Source organism: Myotis yumanensis, unplaced genomic scaffold, assembly GCF_028538775.1.
Source record: "Myotis yumanensis isolate MYYU_CA2020_CCGP unplaced genomic scaffold, mMyoYum1.0.hap1 SCAF_4, whole genome shotgun sequence".
NCBI classification, from domain to species: domain Eukaryota; kingdom Metazoa; phylum Chordata; class Mammalia; order Chiroptera; family Vespertilionidae; genus Myotis; species Myotis yumanensis.
In genome coordinates this window covers 6,355,155-6,379,194 of record NW_027223755.1, presented here as the reverse complement: position 1 = coordinate 6,379,194, position 24,040 = coordinate 6,355,155, and the positions used below count along the sequence as shown (strand labels likewise).

General features: G+C 37.0%; 1 protein-coding gene across 6 annotated transcripts in view; it reads right to left on the bottom strand.

The window, feature by feature from the left end:
• RICTOR (RPTOR independent companion of MTOR complex 2) overlaps positions 1-24,040 on the bottom strand; it is a 97,929-nt gene that overhangs the window by 10,895 nt on the left and 62,994 nt on the right. For 4 of the 6 annotated variants that reach the window (XM_070411800.1, XM_070411803.1, XM_070411802.1 and 1 more), the window contains 21 exons: positions 23,472-23,562; positions 22,078-22,144; positions 21,862-21,942; positions 19,993-20,093; positions 17,500-17,665; positions 17,094-17,195; positions 16,922-16,968; positions 14,633-14,768; positions 14,028-14,227; positions 13,746-13,872; positions 13,095-13,259; positions 12,870-12,946; positions 12,387-12,465; positions 10,964-11,073; positions 10,415-10,502; positions 9,605-9,697; positions 8,933-9,039; positions 7,987-8,216; positions 6,423-7,431; positions 6,064-6,135; positions 2,306-2,483 (listed from right to left, as the gene is read on the bottom strand). In XM_070411800.1, coding sequence (XP_070267901.1) covers positions 2,306-2,483; positions 6,064-6,135; positions 6,423-7,431; positions 7,987-8,216; positions 8,933-9,039; positions 9,605-9,697; positions 10,415-10,502; positions 10,964-11,073; positions 12,387-12,465; positions 12,870-12,946; positions 13,095-13,259; positions 13,746-13,872; positions 14,028-14,227; positions 14,633-14,768; positions 16,922-16,968; positions 17,094-17,195; positions 17,500-17,665; positions 19,993-20,093; positions 21,862-21,942; positions 22,078-22,144; positions 23,472-23,562 — 3,326 coding nt within the window. Of the gene's footprint in view, positions 1-2,305; positions 2,484-6,063; positions 6,136-6,422; positions 7,432-7,986; positions 8,217-8,932; positions 9,040-9,604; positions 9,698-10,414; positions 10,503-10,963; positions 11,074-12,386; positions 12,466-12,869; positions 12,947-13,094; positions 13,260-13,745; positions 13,873-14,027; positions 14,228-14,632; positions 14,769-16,921; positions 16,969-17,093; positions 17,196-17,499; positions 17,666-19,992; positions 20,094-21,861; positions 21,943-22,077; positions 22,145-23,471; positions 23,563-24,040 lie in introns of those variants that run through there. The other 2 variants (XM_070411801.1, XM_070411805.1) reach the window with 2 other exon arrangements.

Here is a 24,040-nt window from a genome sequence, read left to right as displayed (position 1 = left end):
CCCAGGCAGGGCTGACTGGCAGTCATTGTGGTTTGCTCCACTTTGATGATTCCCTGAGGCCCCGCCCCTCCCAATTTACAACCCCACCCAAGCAGTGAGCAGAGGCTTTTGCATATGAATGGCCTGTTCTTTTGCAATCTAAAACCTAACAAACTGCAGCTTCGTCAAAGAGCACCAAAGCTTCCAAAAGAAGGCCTAGACCATTGGTCCAAACTCATTAGTCAACAGAGCCAAATATCAACAGTACAACTATTGAAATTTCTTTTGAGAGCCAAATTTTTTAAACTGAAACTATATAGGTAAGTACATTGTTATTGACTTAATTAGGGTACTCCTAAGGCTTAGGAAGAGCCACACTCAAGGGGCCAAAGAGCTGCATGTGGCTCACGAGCCACAGTTTGCTGACCACTGGCCTAGACAGCAGCCTGCATTGCTTCACAGCTGGGCCTCATCTGGGCACTTCCAAACCTCAAACAAAGAGGAGGAATCTGCAGATCTCTCTGTAGCTCATGCTGGGTGGCCTCAGGCAGTGGCTGACTTTGCACCTCCTTGGAGATCCAAGAGCCAGTGTACCCAGTTGTCAGAGTGAGACCATAACAGAGTACAACTCTTCACATCCATAAGCGACACACCCAAGGGCAGACTTAGTGAGCACCAAAGCTCCACTGAATTACGTCCTGCTCCATAATGGTATCTCCAGCACAGCAGTTCTCCCATTGTAGACACAGCTGGTCCTCACAGCCAACTGGCCTGGTGGTCAATTCCTCACAGTGATACCAACAGCAATCAAGACTTAACTACCACAAGACTGTGCACACAGCCCACAAAGGGGTGCACCAAGAGTGTCCACCTTAGGTAATTAGGGAGGCTGAGCCACTGGGCCCTATAGGATACCTAGCACACAAAGCCACTCTACCAACACAGGGAAGCAGCCAAAATGTGGAGACAAAGAAACATGTCACAAACGAAAGAAATGGAGGAAAACAAACTACTGGATATAGAGTTCAAAACCACGATTATAAGGTAACTCAAGAATCTTCTAGAAGTCTCTGAGAAGTTTAGTGAGACCATCAAGGATATGAAAAAGGACCAATTAGAAATTAAGCATACACTTACTGAAATAAAGAATAATATACAGAGATCCAACAGCAGACTAGAGGACCCCAAAAATCAAGTCAAAGATTTGAAATATGAAGAAGCAAAAAACACCCAACCAGAAAAGCAAAAAGAAAAAAGAATCCAAAAATATGAAGATAGTGTAAGGAGCCTCTGGGATAACTTTAAGCGTAGCAATATCCAAATTATGGGGGTGCCAGAAGAAGAGAGAGAGCAAGATATTGAAAATCTATTTGAAGAAATAATGACAGAAAACTTCCCCTACCTGGTGAAAGAAATAGACTTACAAGTCCAGGAAGTGCAGAGAACCCCAAACAAAAGGAATCCAAAGAGGACCACCCCAACACAAATCATAATTAAAATGTCAAGGGCAAAAGACAAAGAGAGAATCTTAAAAGTAGCAAGAGAAAAACAGTTACCCATACGACTATCAGCTGATTTCTCAACAGAAACCATGCAGGCCAGAAGGGAGTGGCAAGAAATATTCAAAGTGATGAATAGCAAGAACCTACAACCAAGATTACTCTACCCAGCAAAGCTATCATTTAGAATTGAAGGTCATATAAAGAGCTTCACAGATAAGAAGAAGCTAAAGGAGTTCATTACCACCAAACCAGTATTATATGAAATGCTGAAGGGTATTCTTTAAGAAGGGGAAGAAGAAAAAGGTAAAGATAAAAATTATGAACAACAAAGTGACAACAAATACATATCTATCAATAAGTGAATCTAAAAATCAAGTGAATAAAAAATCTGATGAACAGAGTAAACTGGTGAATATAATAGAATCAGGGGTATAGAAAGGGAGTGGACTGACAATTCTCGGAGGGAAAGGGGTGTGGGGGGTGCGGGAAGAGACTGGACAAAAATCGTACACCTATGGATGAGGACAGTGGGGGGGGGAGGGGTAAGGGCAGAGAGTGGGGTGGGAACTGGGTGGAGGGGAGCTCTGGTGGGGAAAAAAGAGGAACTGTAATAATCTGAACAATAAAGATTTATTAATAAAAAATTGAACAAGATTTTAAAAACAAACAAAAAAAGAATATGTAACAGGTGAGAAAGGTGAAATGATTTTCATAAAATTTCTTTAAACTGCTTTAAAAATCATTTTCTCCAAATTAGTATTCACTCTATAATTTCTAGCAAGCAGGAAAACCAACTCATAAGAAAACAAGAGGATTTAGGATACCTGGAATATATCGTTGATGTCTACAGGAAGAGCAAGACCAATATAGTCATCTGAGCTCCCGTATGTTGCACTGGACACCATGGACCTCACTGAGGATGATCGCTGCAGGGTATTTTGGTTAATAGGACTCAATAAATCTTCTTTATCTAACGAAGCATAACTTAAAGCTTTCATGAACCTATAATACCATAAAAATCACTTGCATTAGTGTTGATTTATAATATTGACCATAAGAAAATTTTATTTTCATATATTCACAAAAAATAAGTAGCTAATAGCTAGTCAAATACTAAACAGGGCCATCTTATCTACTGAGAACATATAAACACTTGAAAATATTTAGCTGTTATAAACTGATAGAAAAAAGGTTATCAGTAATGTTGACTGTTACCAAAAACAATGTTATGGTCCTCCAGGCATAATTCTAATATTATTTTTATGAAAATAAGAATAATTTCTTACCTTTTTTTCAATAATAATTATTTCAATGCTTTATCAACATAAGATTCATGTAGACAGAAGTCAGACACAAAATAGCAAAAATGGTATAATTTGTAACTACAAGATAGCCTTATATGAAATATTTCCTCCATGTACTCCTTACCAGTGATTCCATAACAAATATGGCCTACTGATAGGCACCTTTCTCAGACATATCCTTATTCACGCAATAGACATGCTTAAATATTTACTAGGGATCTGCTTTGTATATACAAGGAACTACTCAAGGTTCCACAGTATACGCATATTGATATTTGGAAACCCAAGTCACTTAAAGTGTAATAATGTAGTCCGGCCAGTGTGGCTCCATGGTTGAGCATCAACCCATGAACCAAGAGGTCAGGGCACATGCCTGGGTTGTGGGCTCAATCTCCAGTAGGGAGTGAGCAGGAGGCAGCCGATCAATGATGCTTCTATCTCTCTATCCCTCTCTAAAAATAAATAAAAACATGTTAAAAAAAATAAACTGTAACAATGTAGCCTGGTATTAAAACAAAGAATTACATGTAAAGCACACAAAATAAATGCTTCATAAACAGTAGCTATTAAAATCATCATAGTGCCCTGGCCAGTGGGGCTCAATTGGTTGGAACATCATCCATGCCCCCGTCCAGGCACATACCCAAGATGGGGGTTCGATCCTTGGTCAGGGCACAAATGGGAGGCAGCCCATCATGTTTCTCTCTTACATCAATGTTTCTCTTTCCTCTCTCTCTTCCTGTCCTCTTTCTCTCTGGAATCAATGAAAAACATATCCTCAGGTGAGGTTTTAAAAAATTAATAAGTAAAATAAAGTTATCATAGCTAAAACCACTCTTAATTTGTACTAATCTCCAACTAAAAACCACCCGTAATTAAAATTTATGTATTTCAAAAAATAGGTGAGTGGTTTTTAAAGTGTAGTGTTATACCTCTCTAACTACGTAAAACTCAAGGTCTACCGGAGTGGGCAGAAAAGGATTACTTGTTTTTTCAATCTCTAGTTCAACCAGAGTAGCTCCATTTAATCTTTTCCACGTATTATTAGGTTTCCATACAAATGTTTTGTAAAGAAAGCAACATTTAAAAATCTCAAAACTTACGATCTAGCCCTAGCTGATTGGGCTCAGTGGATAGAGCAGTGGCCTGCGGACTAAAGTGTCCCAGGTTCGATTCTGGTTAAGGGCACTCCCATTGGGGGGCGTGCAGGAAGCAACTGATCAATGATTCTCCCTCATCAGTGATGATTCTATCTCTCTCTCCCTCTCTGAAACAAAAACAACAGCAACAAAAAAACACACAACAAAACATACAATCTAGTCCAGTCTCCAGTAAGGGAGGCACATGAAGTGCAAATAGAGAAAAATTCATGAACTTCTACTAACAGAGATTTATGACGGTGAGCAACTGGCTGAGAGGTTTGCCTGGCTTTGTTCTAGATTGCTGAGGTCTGCAGAGCTAGTGAATTCCAGGCATAAGAGACATTATGGCAGGATTTGTAGAACTCTGTCCAAGTTCATTTACTCAGTGTCAGGACTAAAACTCAGGATTAAGGATTCCTACTTCAGTGTTTTTCCTACTATGCTCCAAGGCACAACCTGAGTGAGATATGTTTTTAAGATTGCTGGATTCATGCTATCCATTATACCACAGGTATCAGTATGCCTACTCTTCTAATTTTATTAAGAAAATGAAAAAAGGAAAAATCTTCTCAGCCTGGATTCCAAGCCATTATTTTAAAATAAATTTATAGTTATCATCATTGTTTTCATTGTCTCTGAATTAACCAAATAGGAAGACTAATGCCAACACGATTTTTTTCCTCCATGGAACCCGGTACAAAGTAAATTCTCAATACAGTTTGAAGTATAAATGAAAAACTTGATGAACATGAGTTCTGTTAAGCCTTCATGCCTTTGCATAAGCTGTTCCTATTTCTCTTGACTGCTTATTCTTGTTTTTATTATTTCTCTCGCAAGAAATATTTTCTCTCACCTATTCATTCTTTATAATGCCAATGATTTGGCATTTTACTCTAGGAAATTTCCAAATCTTCTTCTCCTGTTCTAACAGAGACTATAGGAAATAAGATCCTAAGAACCCAGAGTGGTTAGAGAATAAGCAACTTGGGATAAATGTCTTTCTGGTTTATTCTTTTGAATATTTAAGCACTACACTTTTTATCTATGCTTTTTTATTCAACTTGGATAGAAATGCCTGCTTCAATAAGATACAATGAACCTAATCAGATGGTTCAGAGTTAACAGCACTCGGGTCACTGCTGAGCTGTAAGATGGTAGTGCTCCTACTGTTTATTTTGGGGTGCTGTGTTCCTTACTGTCCCTGGCTGAATGCTACCAGGCTACTGTGGTTTTCTGAGTTTTCAAATACTTTCTGGTAATATTAAACTTTCCTCCTCTGCTACCAATTTTATCAGCTGACCTTTCCTGTTACAGTGTGCCTCAATAAAAACTTCTAATTGCTGCTTCTATGGGCCTGAAAACCAGACATACTAGCTGGTGAAATAAATATTAACAAACTTTGAATGCAGGTCAGAGGCACCTCCTATGAATAAAATTCATGAACTTTTACTGCCTACGTTTATACTGGTGAGCTGTTGAGAGGTTTTCTGGCTCTGTTCTGAATTGATGAGGTTGCCAAAGCCAGTGTGTTCCAGGTAAATGATCCATTACTGTATAATTTATGAAATTCTACAAGAGATATAATTATCTGCTAACAGGAACTCCATCTACTAAATACGTTAGCATTACTGAAACAAAATTGCTTAATAACAACTTCTTAATGTGATTAATATTTTGGTTATATAAGAACCAAATGGATTACATTAAAAAATGATTACCGATGATGATGATGACAGCTAACTTTTATTGACTACTTAATATATGCCAGGCACTATTCTTAGTATCTAACAAATACTAAATAAATGTAACTGAATAATCTGAAACTAAAAAAGTTTTAGAAGTATTTGGCCCAACAAAAATAGGTAAAGAAATTTTTGCAATAACCAAATTTAACACTGTACCCCTAAATTTTTTACTTTGACCAGCTTGCTATATAATCTTTAGATATGACATAGAAATCCCCTAAATGTTCTTGAGCACAGGCAAATTGGTATTGCTGAATCCTGAAAGGCCAAATAATTTTTTATGTAAATTAGGTTCTGAGCTGATAATACTTAAAACTGAAAATAATTTCCCTAAAATTTTCAGTTATTTAAAAAAAAAGAGGTCAACTTTTGGAGCCTTAAATTGACCTACCTGAAAAAGTTGTTTGTTATTGTAGGTCTTAAGCTCCTGATTCCCCCGACATGCTTCTTTTTAAAATCGATCCTTGCAAAAGCGAGAATAAAAAAAAAAAAAAAGCTTGTGACTTGTTTGTCTTTGAAAAGCATGTATGTTTACTTTCAGGGCCTAAATGAGTTTCTTTTCCCCCCTCGCAGCTGCAAGAATCCATTTCAAATCATATCGGGTAACTAGGAGCTTACAGCCTACCATAGTAAACAATGGTAATAGGTCAGTTTGGAGGCTTTTATGTAGAGGGAAAACCTAACTAATGCTTTCCATTTAAGTCTGTTACAATGCAACCATTACTGTTCATTTTAAATGCGTTTACTCACCTGCTTGGTGTTAACCTGGACTCGAAGCTGTTGGCCTTCATGGTGATGGTATCAGTAAATAGCACATCTTTTGCTGGAGATGCCAAAGCTTCAGAATGAGACAGAGATGGATGCATTCTTTGTTGCTGTAACCTTTTCAGTGTAGCGTAGCCAAAGGCATCTCTAGAACTTGTGTAACTGAAGTTACAATCTGCTAGACTTTTAATTGTAGCGATAGAGGGTGCTTTAAGGGACTGTGCTCTTCTGGGAAGTGTATGAGAAGAACCCGGAGGCACCAGGGATACTGAATTTGACTTGGAGAGAGATAGATGGTTAGACTGTGGCGTTAAATAGTGGCTCGTCTTAACAGTTTTAGTACTTACCACAGTACTCATACTTCCACAGTCTGTGTCCACAGTCGTAGCATCCACACCTACTGTCTCTCGGGAGGGGCTTGAGCTCATTGAACTTATGCCACTTGTTGTAGTGTCTGTATTGAAACTTTGGCTACGCATCTTCATATGCGAGCTTGTTGAACTTTCCACAAGTAATCTCTCTCGGCTTGTGTTTTCTCTGTGATTCTCTGTACCAAGACTCTTGGTGAATTTTAAGTCATTATCTCCAATACTTGGAGTACTACCAGTGTCTTCTATATGCCTATTCCCCACAAATGAAGTTTCTAACTGTAATGTTTTCTGCACTGTGGATATGGGTGTAAAGTCATCACTCTGAATGAAGTCAACACTAGGATCCGTGAGAGTTCTGATCCGCCTGTTGCTTGTCTTGTTTTCAGATGACAGTTTCCCTCCTTTTGGATCACTGCTACTGCGATGTTTTTTATTAGGCAAAGTAAGGGAATTTAAGATACGATTCTTCACAAGTTTGCTAGACCCAAAGAAAGGGAATGAATTTTTATCCTTTACAGGTCCAGGCCGATCAAAAAAGGATGGCTCTGCGTCCTCACTGATGTCGAGGAAGAACGTGCTAGTGGAGCTGCTGCCAAACCGGTCGTCCTCCATTATGAACATACCTGCGACGAAAGGACTGATTAATAACAGCACATAAAAATGACGAGCAAAGTCATGGTACCAAGTAGTGACATGTTTCAGAAAATTAATTTTTAATAGCTGAATAAGAAAAACATTGTCAAAAATGAAGGGTTAAATTTATCTCTTCTCTCAAAAATGAACATGTGAATATATCTTTTAACACAAGTATTATGAGTCAACAATCTCTGTATCTGAAAAATGAATTAAAAACTATGTAAATGAAGAAGGTTGGCAAATAGACATTTACTTAGATTACATGACAAGCAAAAAAGCGGAACAGTTCTCCTGGCACATGGCTTATTATTTAACTCTGAAAGTGGGATATTTCCAAAGGCTATTGAGAAAGGAAGGGGAGAAAAAATGTAGGTTGTGACTATACACACTGTTGTGAAAAGATACGCATTCTTCAAGAGGCTACTATTGCCATATTATCTTAGAAAAAGGTAAATTAGAAATGGAACGAATACATATAGATTTTGATATTCAAATACAAATGTTAACTGGCTAACTTTATAGGAATATGTCACAATACTCACTTGATGGCGCAGACTCACTCTCACTGTTATGTCTAGAGCTGGTTGACTCTGAGTTCAAACTCAAGGTGCTTGGGATAGATGAGAGCTCATTACAGAGCTGATCCACATCATCGGGAACCACTGGCCACAGATGTTTGCGACTGTGCCTTACAGCATCCCAGTTATGACATTTTAGAATATCACAGCCTTGTTTGGTTTTGGCTATGAGTCCAAGCACATACACGCAGGTCCTATATGTAAAAGATGTAGTAGTAACAGTTTATAATTCCAAAATGAAAATTCTTAAAGCACTCACAAAGTATTAGTTTGCTATGTACATTCCATTTTTCTTCAAACGCCATTAAAAACTGTTAGGCTTGTGGAAAAATGTATTGAAACGAGTTAGGTGTAAATTAGAAGTAATAAATAACATGAAAACCTTCCTCATAAAAATACTAATTATAATGAAATAATTGACAAGAATATAATGCAACAAAAAAACATACATATTAACTTTTCTGGGATAAATTTGAAATATTTGGACTACTGGACCACTGGATATTAGACACACACTACACTTCACTGTTTATTTGCAAGGTTAACTGTAATGAGAAAAATAGAATAGTAATGTAACGAGGAGCTCCTTACGGTGCTGAACTTAATGCATTTAAAAATCTCTATCATTAGGACTCCCAGTGAATTAACTTTGAGTCATAACATGCTCTTCCCTTACACCCATTAGTGAAGAACAATCTATAATAATAAAACTGTAATATGCTAATTAGACTGGACGTCCTTCTGGACGAAGCCAGGGTTGCAAGGGAAGCCTGGGTCCCAGGTGTCAGAGGGAAGCTGGTGCCAGCAGCTGGGGGAAGGAAGGCCTATTCTTGCACGAATTTCGTGCATCGGGCCTCTAGTATATTATACACTAGAAAGACTTCTGAGTTGAATGATGGAAAGTTCTTACCCTCTGATGGAAAGAACCTCACACTGTTTCGCAAGTTTTAGTATATCTGGAATCACATTTTCTTCCTGCAGCAAATTGAGACCCCAATTTGATGAGCCAATATTTCCCTGAAAGAAAAGAAATCACTTATATCCAATTTAATACAAGAGATTTGGAAAGCAAGCCCTAGCTGTTTTGGTTCAGTGGATAGAATGCTGGACTGTGGACTGAAGGGTCCTGGGTTCAATTCTGGTCAAGGGCACATGCCTGGGTTGTGGGCTCAGCTCCCAGTAGGGAGCATGCAGGAGGCAGGTAATCAATGATTCCTCCTCATTATTGATGTTTCTATCTCTCTCTCCCTTCCTCTCTGAAATCAATAAAAATATATTTTAAAAAAGAAAGATTTGGAAAGCTAGCAAAAAAGAGAAAAATTTAATCCCATCTATGAGGAAAAAATGTGAAATAAACTTCAAGTAAGAAACTTTAGGAATTAATGTTCGATTTCCCTTAGCAAGAGAACTAATAGTTTAGTCATCTATTTTCCAGCTAAAATTTAATATTTAAAGGAGCAGGAACAATATTGGTCATAGAATATAATGTTCCATATAAAATTATTTTTATTTATTTACTATTAATGGAAAAATTATAAAAATAAAACATTATGAAAATCTTATAGAAGTGTTTATTACAAACCAAGGCCCAAAGAGATGCTTTCAGTTTTTTAATTTCTTCCCATTTATCTAAATCTGGTGTACGAACGTTGTGACAGAGCTCTGCAATAATATTCTGGAGAAAGAAGAAAAAAAACATATAAGAAACAGTTTTCAATGTATTTTCTTATTATATCTGAAAACCTATTTAAGGTTTGCCTTCAGTAAATCTTGCATATTTATAATTCTAAAATAATTTTATGTAAAATTTCTTAAGAAGCAGCACGGACTTTCAGCTAATATCCTAGAATTAGCATTCATTAGCCATGTGGACTTGATACTTAGTATTACAAAAATATTAGTCATAATTATCATTATTTAAATAGAAAATAATACAATAACACCAAGATTTTATAATACTATATAGATAATAGTACATTGAGCATACCACTTACTTCGGTGCTCACCAAAGGTAACTGAATCTGTTATCAGATTCAGTTTAATTTCGCAATAAGAGGAATGAAGAAACTCAGTTCTTTAGAATGTTTTTACTAAGACAATCTTCCCCAAAACACTATAAAGGAAAAACTCAGACCTTCACTGGTTACAGATTTTATGTAACAAATTAGTTTTGCAAAAGGTGACACAAAAATCAAGGAAATGCGTGCAAGCTAATAGTATGTCTAAAGATTATGAACACAGACTATCTGAGTCCATTATAAGATGGATGCTTTAAAAGCAATATGCCACCGACCTTAAGACTTTTGAGGAATTTTTGCAAAAATAATACTTTAACAAAATTAAGATTTTTCCCTACTTTGTAGCTACTTAAATAAGCAGACTATGTTTTTACCTGTACTTCCAACAAATGACAGCCTGTTTTGTGGTGTACCAGTTGTCCATAAAGGTGTACAGGCAGGTAGACATGAGGACGCTGTAATCTAGTATAATAAAGATGATTGATATACCTATAGTTCATTTAAAATATGCTAACTAAACAATTACTAATAACAAAGTACTAGTATTAGACAGATATAGTTATTAGATATAACTCCCCAGCATAAATAAAAATGGAGGTGGAAAGCATGATGATTTCTCTAGAAAAATAATAGTTTATCTGGTCTCAAAGTAACAGTAAGAGAGCCGAGACTAAGAAAGATAGACTAGTAATAGTAAGAGCATGAAGGGTATTTGAATGCCTTATACGTAAGGATATTCTCTGTATGCTAGGAATGCCACTGGAATTTTTGAAAAATCAATGCCATCCTCTAAGAACATTTTTGTCAGTGTAAGAAATAGAATATCCAAGTACTCAGAAAACTTCAGAAATTAATGATTACAAAATGGTTTTAAATTTTATATTTGAGGATCAGTAATAAATTATTCCATTAACTGATGGTACCTTTGGTTACTCCGACGAACATAGTTATCGCCATCAATGGGCTTTCGATAAGTAGTAAGTGCTTCATTAAGTTGTTCCTCAATCAAATCAACATATTTTGAATTATATTCCTAGAAGATAATATTGTTTTAATTGTATATAGTTTCATAAATTCACTAAATTTATGTTAGGTACCTAGCAAGCCTTAGAGCATAAATATGAGAAAAATAAATATCTATTTAAGAAATTTAAGACATTTTTGAAAAGAGTAGAACAGAGTACTGTGAATGTAAATGTTCTAGCACACCCAAAATATTTCTGTTTATACTCCTCTGACCCCATTTTCAATTAATGGGGTCCACACTAGTAAGTTAATAATTTTGTTTTTTATCTTATTTCAATCCCTTTCCCCATTAAAAAAAATAGCTTCTTAATATTAAACACTGAAGATACTCACTTGAAATTTTAAAAAGGAAATTAACTGAGTTCTATCATTTTAGCAACTTTTGGTAAGAAGTAATATCTCTTTCCCCACTGATGTAAATCAGATCAAGAGTAAAAAATGTTTCCAACTAAAACATTTAGTCAATCTCATTGCCATCTTTACTGCAAAAGATCTTCACTTCAAAGTGCTTTAAAAAATTGGTAGAACCTCTTTAGAAGCAATTTAACAGTATTTATCAAAAATTTAAATTCACATACATTTTAACTCCACCATTATGTTTTTAGAACTTTATCCAATAGACATACTTACAAAAGTATGGAAAGATATACAGGGTATCCCCCAAAAAATGTATACACACTGTAACAGCTGATAGCTCAATTTTGAAACTGAAATGTATTTTAATAAATACATTTATTGCTTTTATAATTATTCAAAGTATGTGGGACACCTGATATATGCTAGAGTATTCAGCAAATACTGTTTACGAAACAAAAACACTGGTAACAATTTAAATACCCATCAAAACAAGAGTGGTTATAAAAATTAAGGGAGCCCTGGCTGGTGTGGTTCAGTTGACTGGAGCGCCATCCCGTGCATGGAAGGGTCATATGTTTAATCCCCGGTTAAGGCACGTAAAGACAGCAATCAATTGATGTTTCTCTCTCACACTGATGTTTCTCTCTCTAAAACCAATAAAAACCAACCCTCAGGTAAAGATTTAAAAAAATTAAAGTAATATATTATGTAGGCACTGAAATGAACTAAATTTAAATAGAATATACACAAAATCAATAGTTCAATAACAAATAACTGTAGCTTAAAAAAGGATAAATAAAAATAAAAATAATTACATAGAATTTAAGACCTGACTTCAGATAAAATTTAAATATTAACATCCTTAGTTTCAAAATATTGATGATATAATAAAAATATCCAAGTTCACAAATCTATCTTCTAAGTTAATACATACAAATTGAATCTTATTCAATAGAAAGTTACCTTGTGCCACTTTTCCAATTGTTTTGCTACATAACCCCTTTCATTCAGATAGGAAAACCCTTTTGGAATGGAAAGAAATCTGAAAATGAAAACAATCGATAGTTTAACATTGAATCTGACAAAACACATTAAAGACTAAAATATCTCAAACAAAAAATATGTTTAAGGAGCTTAAAGACTAGAAACAGCTCCTACCTAAAACAAAAAGGTCAACTATTATTGATTGTACTTCAAATACAAATAAATTTTCACAATCTTTGCAAAAAACACACAAATCTAATCACATTAGAGAAAATGCCATGAAATGCATGAGACACAGAATGTAAAAGAAACACTAAAGATTTAGAGGATGTCCAAGGTCCTAAAGCAGGCCCCTTTCACAAGTTTACAGCTGACCTCCTTTTTAGGTTATCCAGCTTTGACATATACCACCAGAGAACACACAGAAAACAGAACTACAAGGAAGACTGATTTAAAATTTACCTCAGAAGGAGAAGCAAACCTTTGTCCCCAAGGTGGGATAAAGCTGGCTTCATCTGAATAAGAGCATGAAGATTGGCCTAAAATAAATAATTAGGCAAGTGAAAAATTGCACTAACATAGTATATTCTCTATTTTCAAAATACCTATAATATACACATTATAATTTCATAGTTTTCTATTAAAATTGATGTCTGCATACTTTATTAGAAAATAATGAAGCATCACCTTGTCTTCACAGGCTTCATCAAGGATATCAAGAGCTTCAGAAGAAATTGTTTTGTTTTTATCATGTAGCTGGGTCACTAGTAATTCAATTCCCCAGTTATTGAAGAATTCAACATTAGCTCTCAATAATACTCTTAAATGTTTGGTTGCATAGAGCCTACAGGCCTATAAAGACAAATGAAAACATTTTTATTTATTTTATTTTTTTAATTTATTGATTAAGGTATTACATATGTGTCCTCATCCCCCCATTACCCCACCCAACCCCCCTGAAAACATTTTTAAAAAATCCCACAAACTTCACCACGAATAGCCTATTTGACTTTGTTTTGGGACAGTTCTGCTACTTGAAAAGGGCAAAAAAACTGGAATTGATCATCTAGTTCTTGTATGAATATTTTTCAGTGCTAATAAAATAAAATACTTCTGTTCCTATCTAGCTGCTTCCTCCCCTTTAAATAAAAATATGAGGACTGGATGGAGTTCTTTGGAGGAACTAAAATTTTACAGTCAGCTCAAATTCCATCCTATATCCTTACAATTTATAATTAATTTTAAAGTTTAAAAAGGAAATTAACTGACTAAAGTCTATAAAACAATAAAGTACCTAGTGATTTAAAAAACAACAGAATCATTGTCTGTTATACTCACATCAGTGGCTGCAGTTAGGATCTTGGAGAGGATGACTCTGGCCAGCCCGTCTCTGCTGTAATCCAAGCTGGAAACAGTCAGTTTTAGCAAGTGATCTTGGTTTTTCAAGGAACAAAGGTTAAGGAGACTAAAAAAAAACACAGAATAAAAATAATGAAGTTTATTAGAAATTATTGTATCAATTTGTTAATTCACTAAACATTTTTAAATTCCTAATATGAACAGGCTTTTCTAAAAGAAATCATTTAATGACAAGTGAAAACAGAATCTAGAGATGCTCACCACTGAAATACACTGCATTTTTCCAGCATTTTGACTCCATGAGGGTGGCAAGAAAGTGTTCCAATAAATAAAAAGTAGTGTTGACTAAGGGTGGTCAATAAGCCGTTATTTTGAAGACTTCTTTCAGGTTTCATTCCAGAGGAGGCATTGAGCCACTGAACAATATCTTTTACTAGATCTTCTAAGTACCCTTGCCCATCCTAAAAGCAAATACATTGTGATATTGTTAGAAAAGCACTTAGTACCTATAATTAGAACAATTAACCTTAATCAAGTCCAAAAAATTTAATAATGATGAAGTTACAAATAATAGATTGTCAATCACCTGAGTACCTTATTGTTTTTAATAAAAAATATAACATTGCTGTACTTAATCCCAGTAGACACAATGCTACATGAAGATGGTGTTATTTTCCATTTTACAAGGAGTAAACCAGTTTTTCTAGAAGGCAAATTACTGCCCAAAGTCACAAAACTAGCAGGATTCAAATTTAGGTCTGTGCTCATTCCCTATGTGTCTAAATAGAGTTTATGCATTCAGAAGTAAAAGGGAGCAAATATAATAAAAAACATTTGCTCTGGAAAATACTCAAAGTGCTTATTACCTCTTCAGACTCAAGAAGAAATTCTGTAAACTGGCAGCCCACGACTGTAAGCTGCTTTGACTTGGCAAAACCCAGGTCCAGGTTGGCATATAATTTACTGCTAGGCTTGTAAAAGTAAAGTAGTCTTCGTACAAACCTAAGATCAAAATTAAATTAGCAGCCAATAAACCAAGCAATTATTTTAGAAAGAATCTTAACTATAACTTATGAAAAAATAAGGTTTTGAATGTTTTGTCTAAACCATTGGGTGGTGGGCGCATGTGCAATATACAGATCTTGTAACAGAAACCCACACCTGAAACCTGTATGTCCATGTTGACCAATGTCACCCCAATCAATTTAATAAATAAAAAAGCAAGCAAACAAACAAACCACTGAGGTAAATGACAAGAAATTTAACAAGCACATTTGGTACATTACACACACACACACACACACACACACCAAAAAAACAAGCCCCCCTCAAACCCTTTATTTTAAAGAGATCTTTGTAGAATAAGAATTTTATAGTGAGATGCCTGAAAGAAATTGTTGGGGAAAAAGGTGCTAGCAGGAAAAATGCAGATATATAACATGGCTAGAAGATAAGGTTGGGTAAACAGCCACCTGGACATAAATTTTCTTCTATTGTATTTCATGAAGAACTTTGTACTATGGATCTATAAATTAATCTTATACTAGGTAATTGTAACCATGTTATCACACTATGATTTTGTCATTTATTCTTCACAATTAGGCAAAAAGCCAAGTGTAAAAGCTGCAAGTAGATTTTAGGTTACTGAATTTATGAAGCAATGAACATAATTTCTGATATTTCAATGTTCTAGTTTTTAACATTACATTCTAAGCTTCATTTAATTTAGTTCAATTAATTTCATTCACTATAATCCAATCTAATAAATGTGCCAGTTACAGAAGTGGGAGAAACAGCTGAATGAGACATCACCTCTGTTCTCAGGGAGTATAAAAAGTGAGTGCTATGCCTCTTTATTCCAATGTGGTTTATATAGTCTACATCTCTCTCAAACTTTAATGCAGATATTAAATTAAAATCACAAGTTGGTAAATACAATAAAAAAAACATGATATAATGGCCCCCTTTACTTCTCCAAGTAGATCAGTACTGGTGGCTGGTTACCTACCTCAGAGGCAGTAAAATGCATGGCGGTACTAGAAAAGAGCATAGGAGCTGAAGTGCTCCATTTGCTATGAACATGAGTATGTCTTGGGGAAGGTGTGGAGTATTAACTTGATTAAGGGGAGTGTAAAGAGGAGGAAGAATGGCTAACCCTCCAAAGGCAGATGGGAATAAAAGTGAAATATTAATAATGGCCCTCATTTTGGGAGGGAAACACTATGTCCTTATTATGCCATTTCATACATTAGCATTAAGATTACTACATAGTTGATATTATCCAATTTGAGAAACTTTTATATTAAGTACTTCATTTGCTCCAAAACTAAAACCACAATGTAAATAACTAGAAAGAAAATTAACTGATGCTTTCTGGTTATAAGACTATGTATATATAAAAATGTATAAAAAGATGACCCCCTGCCCTAGCCGGTTTGGCTCACTGGATAGAGCATCGGCCTGGGGACTGAAGAGTCCCAGGTTCGATTCCGGTCAGGGGCATGTACCTTGGTTGCGGGCACAGCCCCAGTAGGGGATGTGCAGTAGGCAGCTGATCGATGCTTCTTCTCATCGATGTTTCTAACTCTCTAACCCTCTCCCTTCCTCTCTGTAAAAAATCAATAAAAATATATTAAAAAAAAAAATGATGACCCCGGATTAACAATTTTTCCACTTTATGATGGTGCAAAAAAATACGCATTTGGTAGAAACTGTACTTTAAATTTTGAATTGTGAACTTTCCCCAGGCTGGCAATACATGGTACAATACTCTCTCCTGAGGCTGGGCAGTGGCAGCAAGCCGATACTCCCAGGCAGGTATGTGATCATAAGGGTAAACAACCGATACTCTACAGCACACTGTGCGGCCGGAGTTTTTTATATATGGTGTTCTGAACACGTTCAAGGTAGGCTAAGATTTGATGTATGTTCAGTAAGTTAGATGTTATAATGCACTTTTGTCTTTCAACTGACAATGAGTTTATAGGCACATAACCCCATCGTAAGCCGAGGAGCATCTGTATGTATGTGTAAAATATACCAAGTATTACAATGTACATATGCATCTTCAAAGCACCCATTATTATTTTAGCAAGTATTAGGTATAATTCAAAGCTACGTTCTTTACACTTAAAAGCAAAATAGTTCTTACATACCTATGTAACTGTTCATCTTTATAGTTTCTTAGATTTATATTTGGCCACTAGAAAAACAGAATGTTTCCATTATAAAAGTATTTACCAATTACCAAACATATAATTATGATGAATTACAATGAATAATAAAATGAAGACAATCACACCATCACCAAGAAGTATCCTGCCATACCTTAAGAATGGTCCCTATAAGATTCCAATTCCATTCGAGATTCTCTTTATGCTGAAGGACTTGGCTATCTCTAAGGTTCATTAAAAGAGCCTCCTCTGTATCCTAAAATCATCAGAAATAAGGAAAACTAAGGCAAATTTTCTTACATCAGAAAAGTCTAAAATTTAAAAACAAAAGAAAATATTTTTCATTTTAAAATGAATTATCAAATGTTTTTTACTTCTAAAGTTGTAAAAACACAACTCTAAACTGCCCAGTTATTATAAAACTTAGAAGCCATCGGGAAATCCATAAGCATGAATAAAACTGAAAAGTCAAGCAAGTTTATGTCCCAGTATACTAAAATCCAAGCAAGTATGTGATACTTAAGGAAACCGAGTTATAGATTGCGATTTCTTTTCAGTACCTTAAGAACAAATATATCTTTCTGAACTCTGAGATATTGATCCCGTTTCTGATGTGTTGCAATTGCTTTCTGAATAATGTGATCTAAATGAAGGCTGTAAGGCTTAGGTCCTCGTTTCTTCATTTCATGGAAGCGTTTTAAACAGTTCAAGGCTGCACTGGCTCTCCTAATGAGAAAAAGATTCAATTAACACTATAGCGAGCTAGCATAATTTTAAAGAGATCACTTTGGTATATCACTCTATTAAAACACATAAATTCAAGGATAGAAATTATCACTAAAAAGTAAATTATCTAATCAAATTTGGAAACACAAAGAAAAAATATCAAGAACACTGGAAGAAATTCATGGCCATAAAAATTTAAGTCTATCAATCAGGCTTTGGGAAAGCACATTTTTCCATCATGAAACTACTAAAATAAAAGCTGAAAGCTACCCTTACACATGTAAGCCTATAGTCAGGATCAAAATGGTCCCTAATGTCCCAAGTTTATAATTCAACTTCAGTTTGCTAAATAATAGTATTTTCATTATAGAATTAAAATCAATAAATAGAATATTATTTATCTACTAGAGGCCCGGTGCACAAAAATTTGGGCACTCGGGGGGGAAGGGGGGTCCCTCAGCCCGGCCTGTGCCCTCTCACAGTCTGGGACCCCTCGGGAGATAACGACCTGCTGGCTTAGGCCTGCCCCCGGGTGGCAGAGGGCAGGCCCAATCCCTAGGTGCAGCCCCTGGTCACGCTCAGGGTAGGGCCGATTGGGAGTTGGGGCACAGCCCCCTGTCACACTCAAGGCAGGGTTGATGGGGAGGTTGCGGTGCCACCCACTGTCACGCACAGAGCAGGGCCAATCAGGGGGTTGGGGCGCTGCCCCCTGTCACGCACAGAGCAGGGCCCATCAGGGGGGTTGGGGCTCCGTACCCTGTCACGCACAGAGCAGGGCCCATCAGGGGGTTGGGGAGCTCCCCCGTCACGCACAGAGTAGGGCCGATAGGGGAGTTAGGGCACTGCCCCCTGTCACACACAGAGCAGGGCGGATCAGGGGGTTGGGGCGCCGCCACTGTCACAAACAGAGCAGGGCGGATCAGGGGGTTGGGACGCCGCCCCCTGTCACACACAGAGCCACAGGGCGATCAGGGGGTTTGGGCACTGCCCCCTGTCACGCTGATCCGGTGCCAGGAGGCCTCCCGGCTCCGCTGATCCCGGTGCTGGGAGGCATATTACCCTTTTACTATATAGGATAGAGGCCTGGGGGCCGGCTGGTTTGCCCTGAAGGGTGTCCTGGATCAGGGTGGGGGTCCCCACTGGGGTGCCTGGCCAGTCTGGGTGAGGGGCTGAGGGCTGCCTTCAGGCTGGCGATTGACCGAATCTCCCAACCGCTCTTTTTCTTTTTTTTTCTTCTGGGCCAGCTTTAGCTCTGGCTCTAGCTCTGAGGCCTCCGCTGCTGGTTTGTTTGCCGTTCTATAATCGAAACAATGTATAACTTCAGCTCTGAGATCCCGGCTGGCTATATTTGTTACAAAGTTTCAAACTGTCGGCTGAGAGTTGGAGTCTGCAGTCCCTGCAGCAAGCAAGCCTCATGTTCGCTTCCAGCTGCCTGGCTGCCGGCCGCCATCTTGGCTGACAGTTGATTTGCATAAGGATACGCTGATTAGCCAATGGGAAGGGTAGCGGTCGTACGCCAATTACCATGTTTCTCTTTTATTAGTGTAAATAGTGAGGCCCACATGTATACTTCTGAATAAAGCCAACTAAACTTTTGAGAATGTATTATAACTGTCAACAAAATTTCATAGTTCTGAACAGCTATGAATTACATTTCACTAATATTATATAAAATATGAGGTCCATATATAGATGATTGAGGTTGTAACTGGAAAAAAAAAGATACCCCTGTCCTAGACATAATCTTTACCAAATGAAAAAATTCCTACTAGCACTTCCCAGTCAAATTCCACCACATTTATCTTATTTTATTATTAGCACTGGAATTTTAGCAGAGCTATAGCTACCTTATCATACTTTTCTTTATAGATTCTATACTTGCAATATATCCTTCAGAATTTAGCTTACTTCAATGCCTATAATAAGGGTTTCTAAATTCCAACATTAATTTAACCCCACATATAATATACATGGTTAATCTTTGTGCTTTATTAATTTGAAATAATTTAGATATTTTTTAAATAGCCTGAATTTCTGCTCAAAACATAAAAAAGTCCAAAAAAGTCACAACCAACATTTTAGTGATCTGGTAGAAAGTTTATGTCCTTGTCCAAGAACATGCTAGAAACATGCTAGAAAAAGTTTGTATTGTGGCCTACAATACAAATGATTAAATAAAACTATTAATTTCCCCCTTATTTATAAGGCTTCCCTGAAAGAATTTCCAAGCATACCTTACACATACTACTTTATAAAAAGAAGAGGTTACCTAAATGGTGAGTATTAAAGGTGCTAGGCACAAACTTTGCCAGAGCTCTGATACTTACAGTCTCTTTTCCTTAGGGATATCAAAGGATGCTGCCATATTCATTAGGGTTGGCAGGCAGTGCAAATGATGGCTATGTGAATGAGGAAGAATTGTGTTTGCCTAAAATGAAACATAACATTTTATGAGAACTGAGAAATAGAAATATTTTATGGTCTAGATCAGCAGTTGCCAACCAGTGATCCGTGGACCACTGGTGGTCGGTGAGATCCGAAAGGTTGGCGATCGCTGTTCTAGAGTATCCACAGATATAAAACTAAAGACTCTGAGGTTTTACTCATGAAATTAACTTAATGATTTACTTTCCAATATTTATAATTTTTTTCTTACCTACTTTCAATGAGAAGATGTAACAAATAGACACATTACATTAACAAAACTGTAAGTTTCATAGATCTTTTATTGTAACATTAAATTATATTTTTTAAGTGGTAGACAATTAAACTCAATTCTTAAATGATCTAAAAAACAATATATCAAAAGTTATATCCAGAGCTATAATGTTACATTAAAAATATTTAAAATGCTAGATGCAACAATAACTTACTAGCTGACTTCTTAAGTCTTAAAAATCATTATCAAACAGGTTTACTTCATATTCTGACATTTAAAATAAGAAACTTATTAACTCTTGCTTTCCACATAAAATTTTACCACTCAATCTGCTTTTATCAATGAAGATAACTAAATTAATTAAATGTAGAAGCCAAAATATAAAAGAATAGTAAGCAATGAACTAATAACACTGCTATACTACTCAAAATTACCAGCTTTTATATTTCAAGAGAATCATGGAATTCTGATGTATAGGTAAAAGGAACAGATGAAATGTTAAAATTGGTTCCTTTATATAAAAGCAAATAAATTTGGATATTGATATGCTTACAGGAAATATTTTAAGAATTAATAATAATCAAACTTGAGAACCTGCAATATTACTTAATTCTTTCATAGATGGGCTGGAGAACAGAGTGGCAAGTGGCTAAATAAATGATAAACAAGAAAGTTATCATTCAACTCTGTTTAATTCTCTTTCCTTCACTCACACAACCCAGCTGCTATGTGGAAACAAACAAATAAAAAAACAACTGGGCCAGCCAGTGTGGCTCAGTGGTTGAGCATCAACCCATGCACCAGGAGGCTGCTGGGTCAACTCCTAGTCAGGACACATGCCAAGGTTGCAGGCTCGATCCCCAGCAGGGCTGTGCAAGAGGCAGCCGATTGATGATGTTTCTCTCTCATCAATGTTTCTATCTCTCCCCCTCCCTTCCCCTCTCTCTAAAATCAATAAAAACAAATAAAAAAACAACAACTGGGATGTAGGGGTGCTAAAACAACATAAACAAAAAAATACACTGCCAATAACAGCAAGTTATATATATGATTTTAAAAGACGTGCCATAGGGTTTCTTCTTCTTTAATGAGTTTAAAATGGTTCTTTTTATTTAGTATTAAGAGGTGACCTATAAACAAGAATTTTTATCTTACCATCAAAGTCCCCTCATTGCTGGGAGTAAGGAATGGTCAGATCACTTTCCTAGCTCCCTTTTTGCAGAAGTTACTGATATCACAATATCACGGGAAAAAATAAAAAAGATTCCCACTCTGTGAACCTCACTACAAGTTGACAGAGAAGACTATGTTCAAATAAGGCAGTTATATTTAGAAATTTTGTAGTTTTCTACATTTCAGGCACTGAGTACCATATTCCATTCTAGCTGATTGAAGTAATTATAGTTTTTTAATTCCTAAAAATAGAAAGCCTTTCTAAGAGCGATTAAGATTTATAGCACTTAAGTTGTTAATATTGAAAGTTAGTATAAAATATTAATGATATGAGGCATATTAATATCAATATGTAAAAGCTTACCATATGTAAAAGCTCTCCTAAAAGGATGGTAGCTCTAACTGAGATATGGTCATCGCTGTTTGTTATCACTTCAACCAAACCCTTTTAAAAATAAAAATAAAATACCATAGTTGCAAAATAGTATACATGAACATATTTATGCATCACTTGTCTGTTGCTCTGAAAAAATTTTGTTAGTAAAAATATATAAAATAAAATAGTGTTTATAAGTCTTACCTCTAAAAGTCCATTACGAATAAATGCGGAGAGTACCAGTGCCAAATAATTATCCATGAGGTCTGGCCTGTAATAAACACAGCACAGAAACAGTCTCACTAATATTCATATATTACATAATCTACACCAATAAAAGACAAACATGGAAATTGACCGTACCTTCGCTATGCCTTAAGCCACACCCACCAGCCAATCAGAGCGACTAGATGCAAATTAATCCAACCAAGATGGTGGCCAGCAGCCACGGAGCTGGAGAAAGCAGGAGGCTTGGTTGCCCCAATGATGGAGGAAGCCAAGCTTCCCGCTTGCCGCGGCAGGCTCTGAGCTCCACTCAAAGCAACAAAGTTTTAATTATAGAAGGTAAATAAACCCAGATACCTGCTTTCAGCCGGCTGTGGCCACGGAGCTGGAGTGAGCAGGAGGCTTCCCTCCTGCCCGCCCTGGCCGGCTCTGAGCTCCTCTCAAGGCTACAAAGTTTCGATTATAGAAGGTAAATAAATCCCAGAATAAAAAAAGAAACAAGAAAAAAAGGAGAGGCTGGGAGCTTCTGTCACCAGGGGGCTTGGCCAGCCTGAAAATGGCCCTCAGCCCTTCACCCAGGCTGGCCAGGCACCCCAGTGGGGATCCCCACCCTGAAGAGGGTGTGACCAGCCATGCAAACACCCCTCAGCCCCTCACCCAGGCTGGCCAGGCACCCCAGTGGGGATCCCCACCCTGAAGAGGGTGTGACCAGCCATGCAAACACCCATCAGCCCCTCACCCAGGCTGGCCAGGCACCTCAGCGGGACCTCCACCCTGATCCAGGACACCCTTCAGGGCAAACCAGCCGGCCCCCACCCATGCACCAAGTCTCTATCCTATATAATAAAAGGGTAATATGCAAACTAACCCTAACAGCAGAACGACTGGGAATGCCTGGTGACTATGACACACACTGACCACCAAGGGGCAGACGCTCAATGTAGGAGCTGTCCCCTGGTGGTCAGTGCGCTCCCACAGGGGGAGCTCTGCTCAGCCACAAGCCAGGCTGACGGCCAGTACAGCAGTGGTGGTGGGAGCCTCTCCCGCCTCCTCAGCAGCACTAAGGATGTCTGACTGCAACTTAGGCCTGCTCCCCGCTGGCAAGTGGACATTCCCTGAGGGCTCCTGGGCTGCCAGAGTTATGTCTGACTGGCAGCTTGGGCCCGATCCCTCAGGGAGCGGGCCTAAGCCAGCAGGTGGACATCCTCCGAGAGGTCCCAGACTGCAAGAGGGCATAGGCCGGGCTGAGGGACCCCCTCCCCCCCCCCCCCCCCCCGCCCCGAGTGCACAAATTTTTGTGCACCGGGCCTCTAGTTTAATATAAAAAACAGTCATTGTAATAAATTTGAACCATTTCTGCATCTAAATTCTACCTGGATCTGGCACGATGAGGAAGAATAGTTTTTGCTTCAGCTGCTACAAAGCCATCTGAGAGTCTCCAACTGTCCTGGAATCTGCCTGGATCTAAAATAGTTAAAAATAAATAGTTAGGAGAAAATTAAACAAGTGTATATAACTACAAGCTAGCCAGGCTATAAATAATCTTTTTAAATGTTGGCTAGGAAAAAAATAGACTAAAAAAGGCATTCAGAAAAAAATGATTTATATAAATGTACACAAATCTAACTATTTTGGGATTCTGGGGTCATTTGTCTAAAATAAGAATTAGATTATATAATTTGAGAATTATATAGGTTTCTTGTTGTCTCCTCTTCCTTTCTTGGTCCGTATTATTATTCATTTCATTGCTCATTTGAAGAGCTAGGATGACAGGAGAAACTAAAAATTTCTTATTTTTAGAAATTTATTGGAGGTTTTACTTTTATATTAATTTCATGCCACTATAATGCAATAAGAAAAGAAAATTATACTCAATATTTAGTTGAGTACTTTTTCTTTAAGGGATTGTCTCCATTAGGTTGCCATTTCAAAAATTATAATA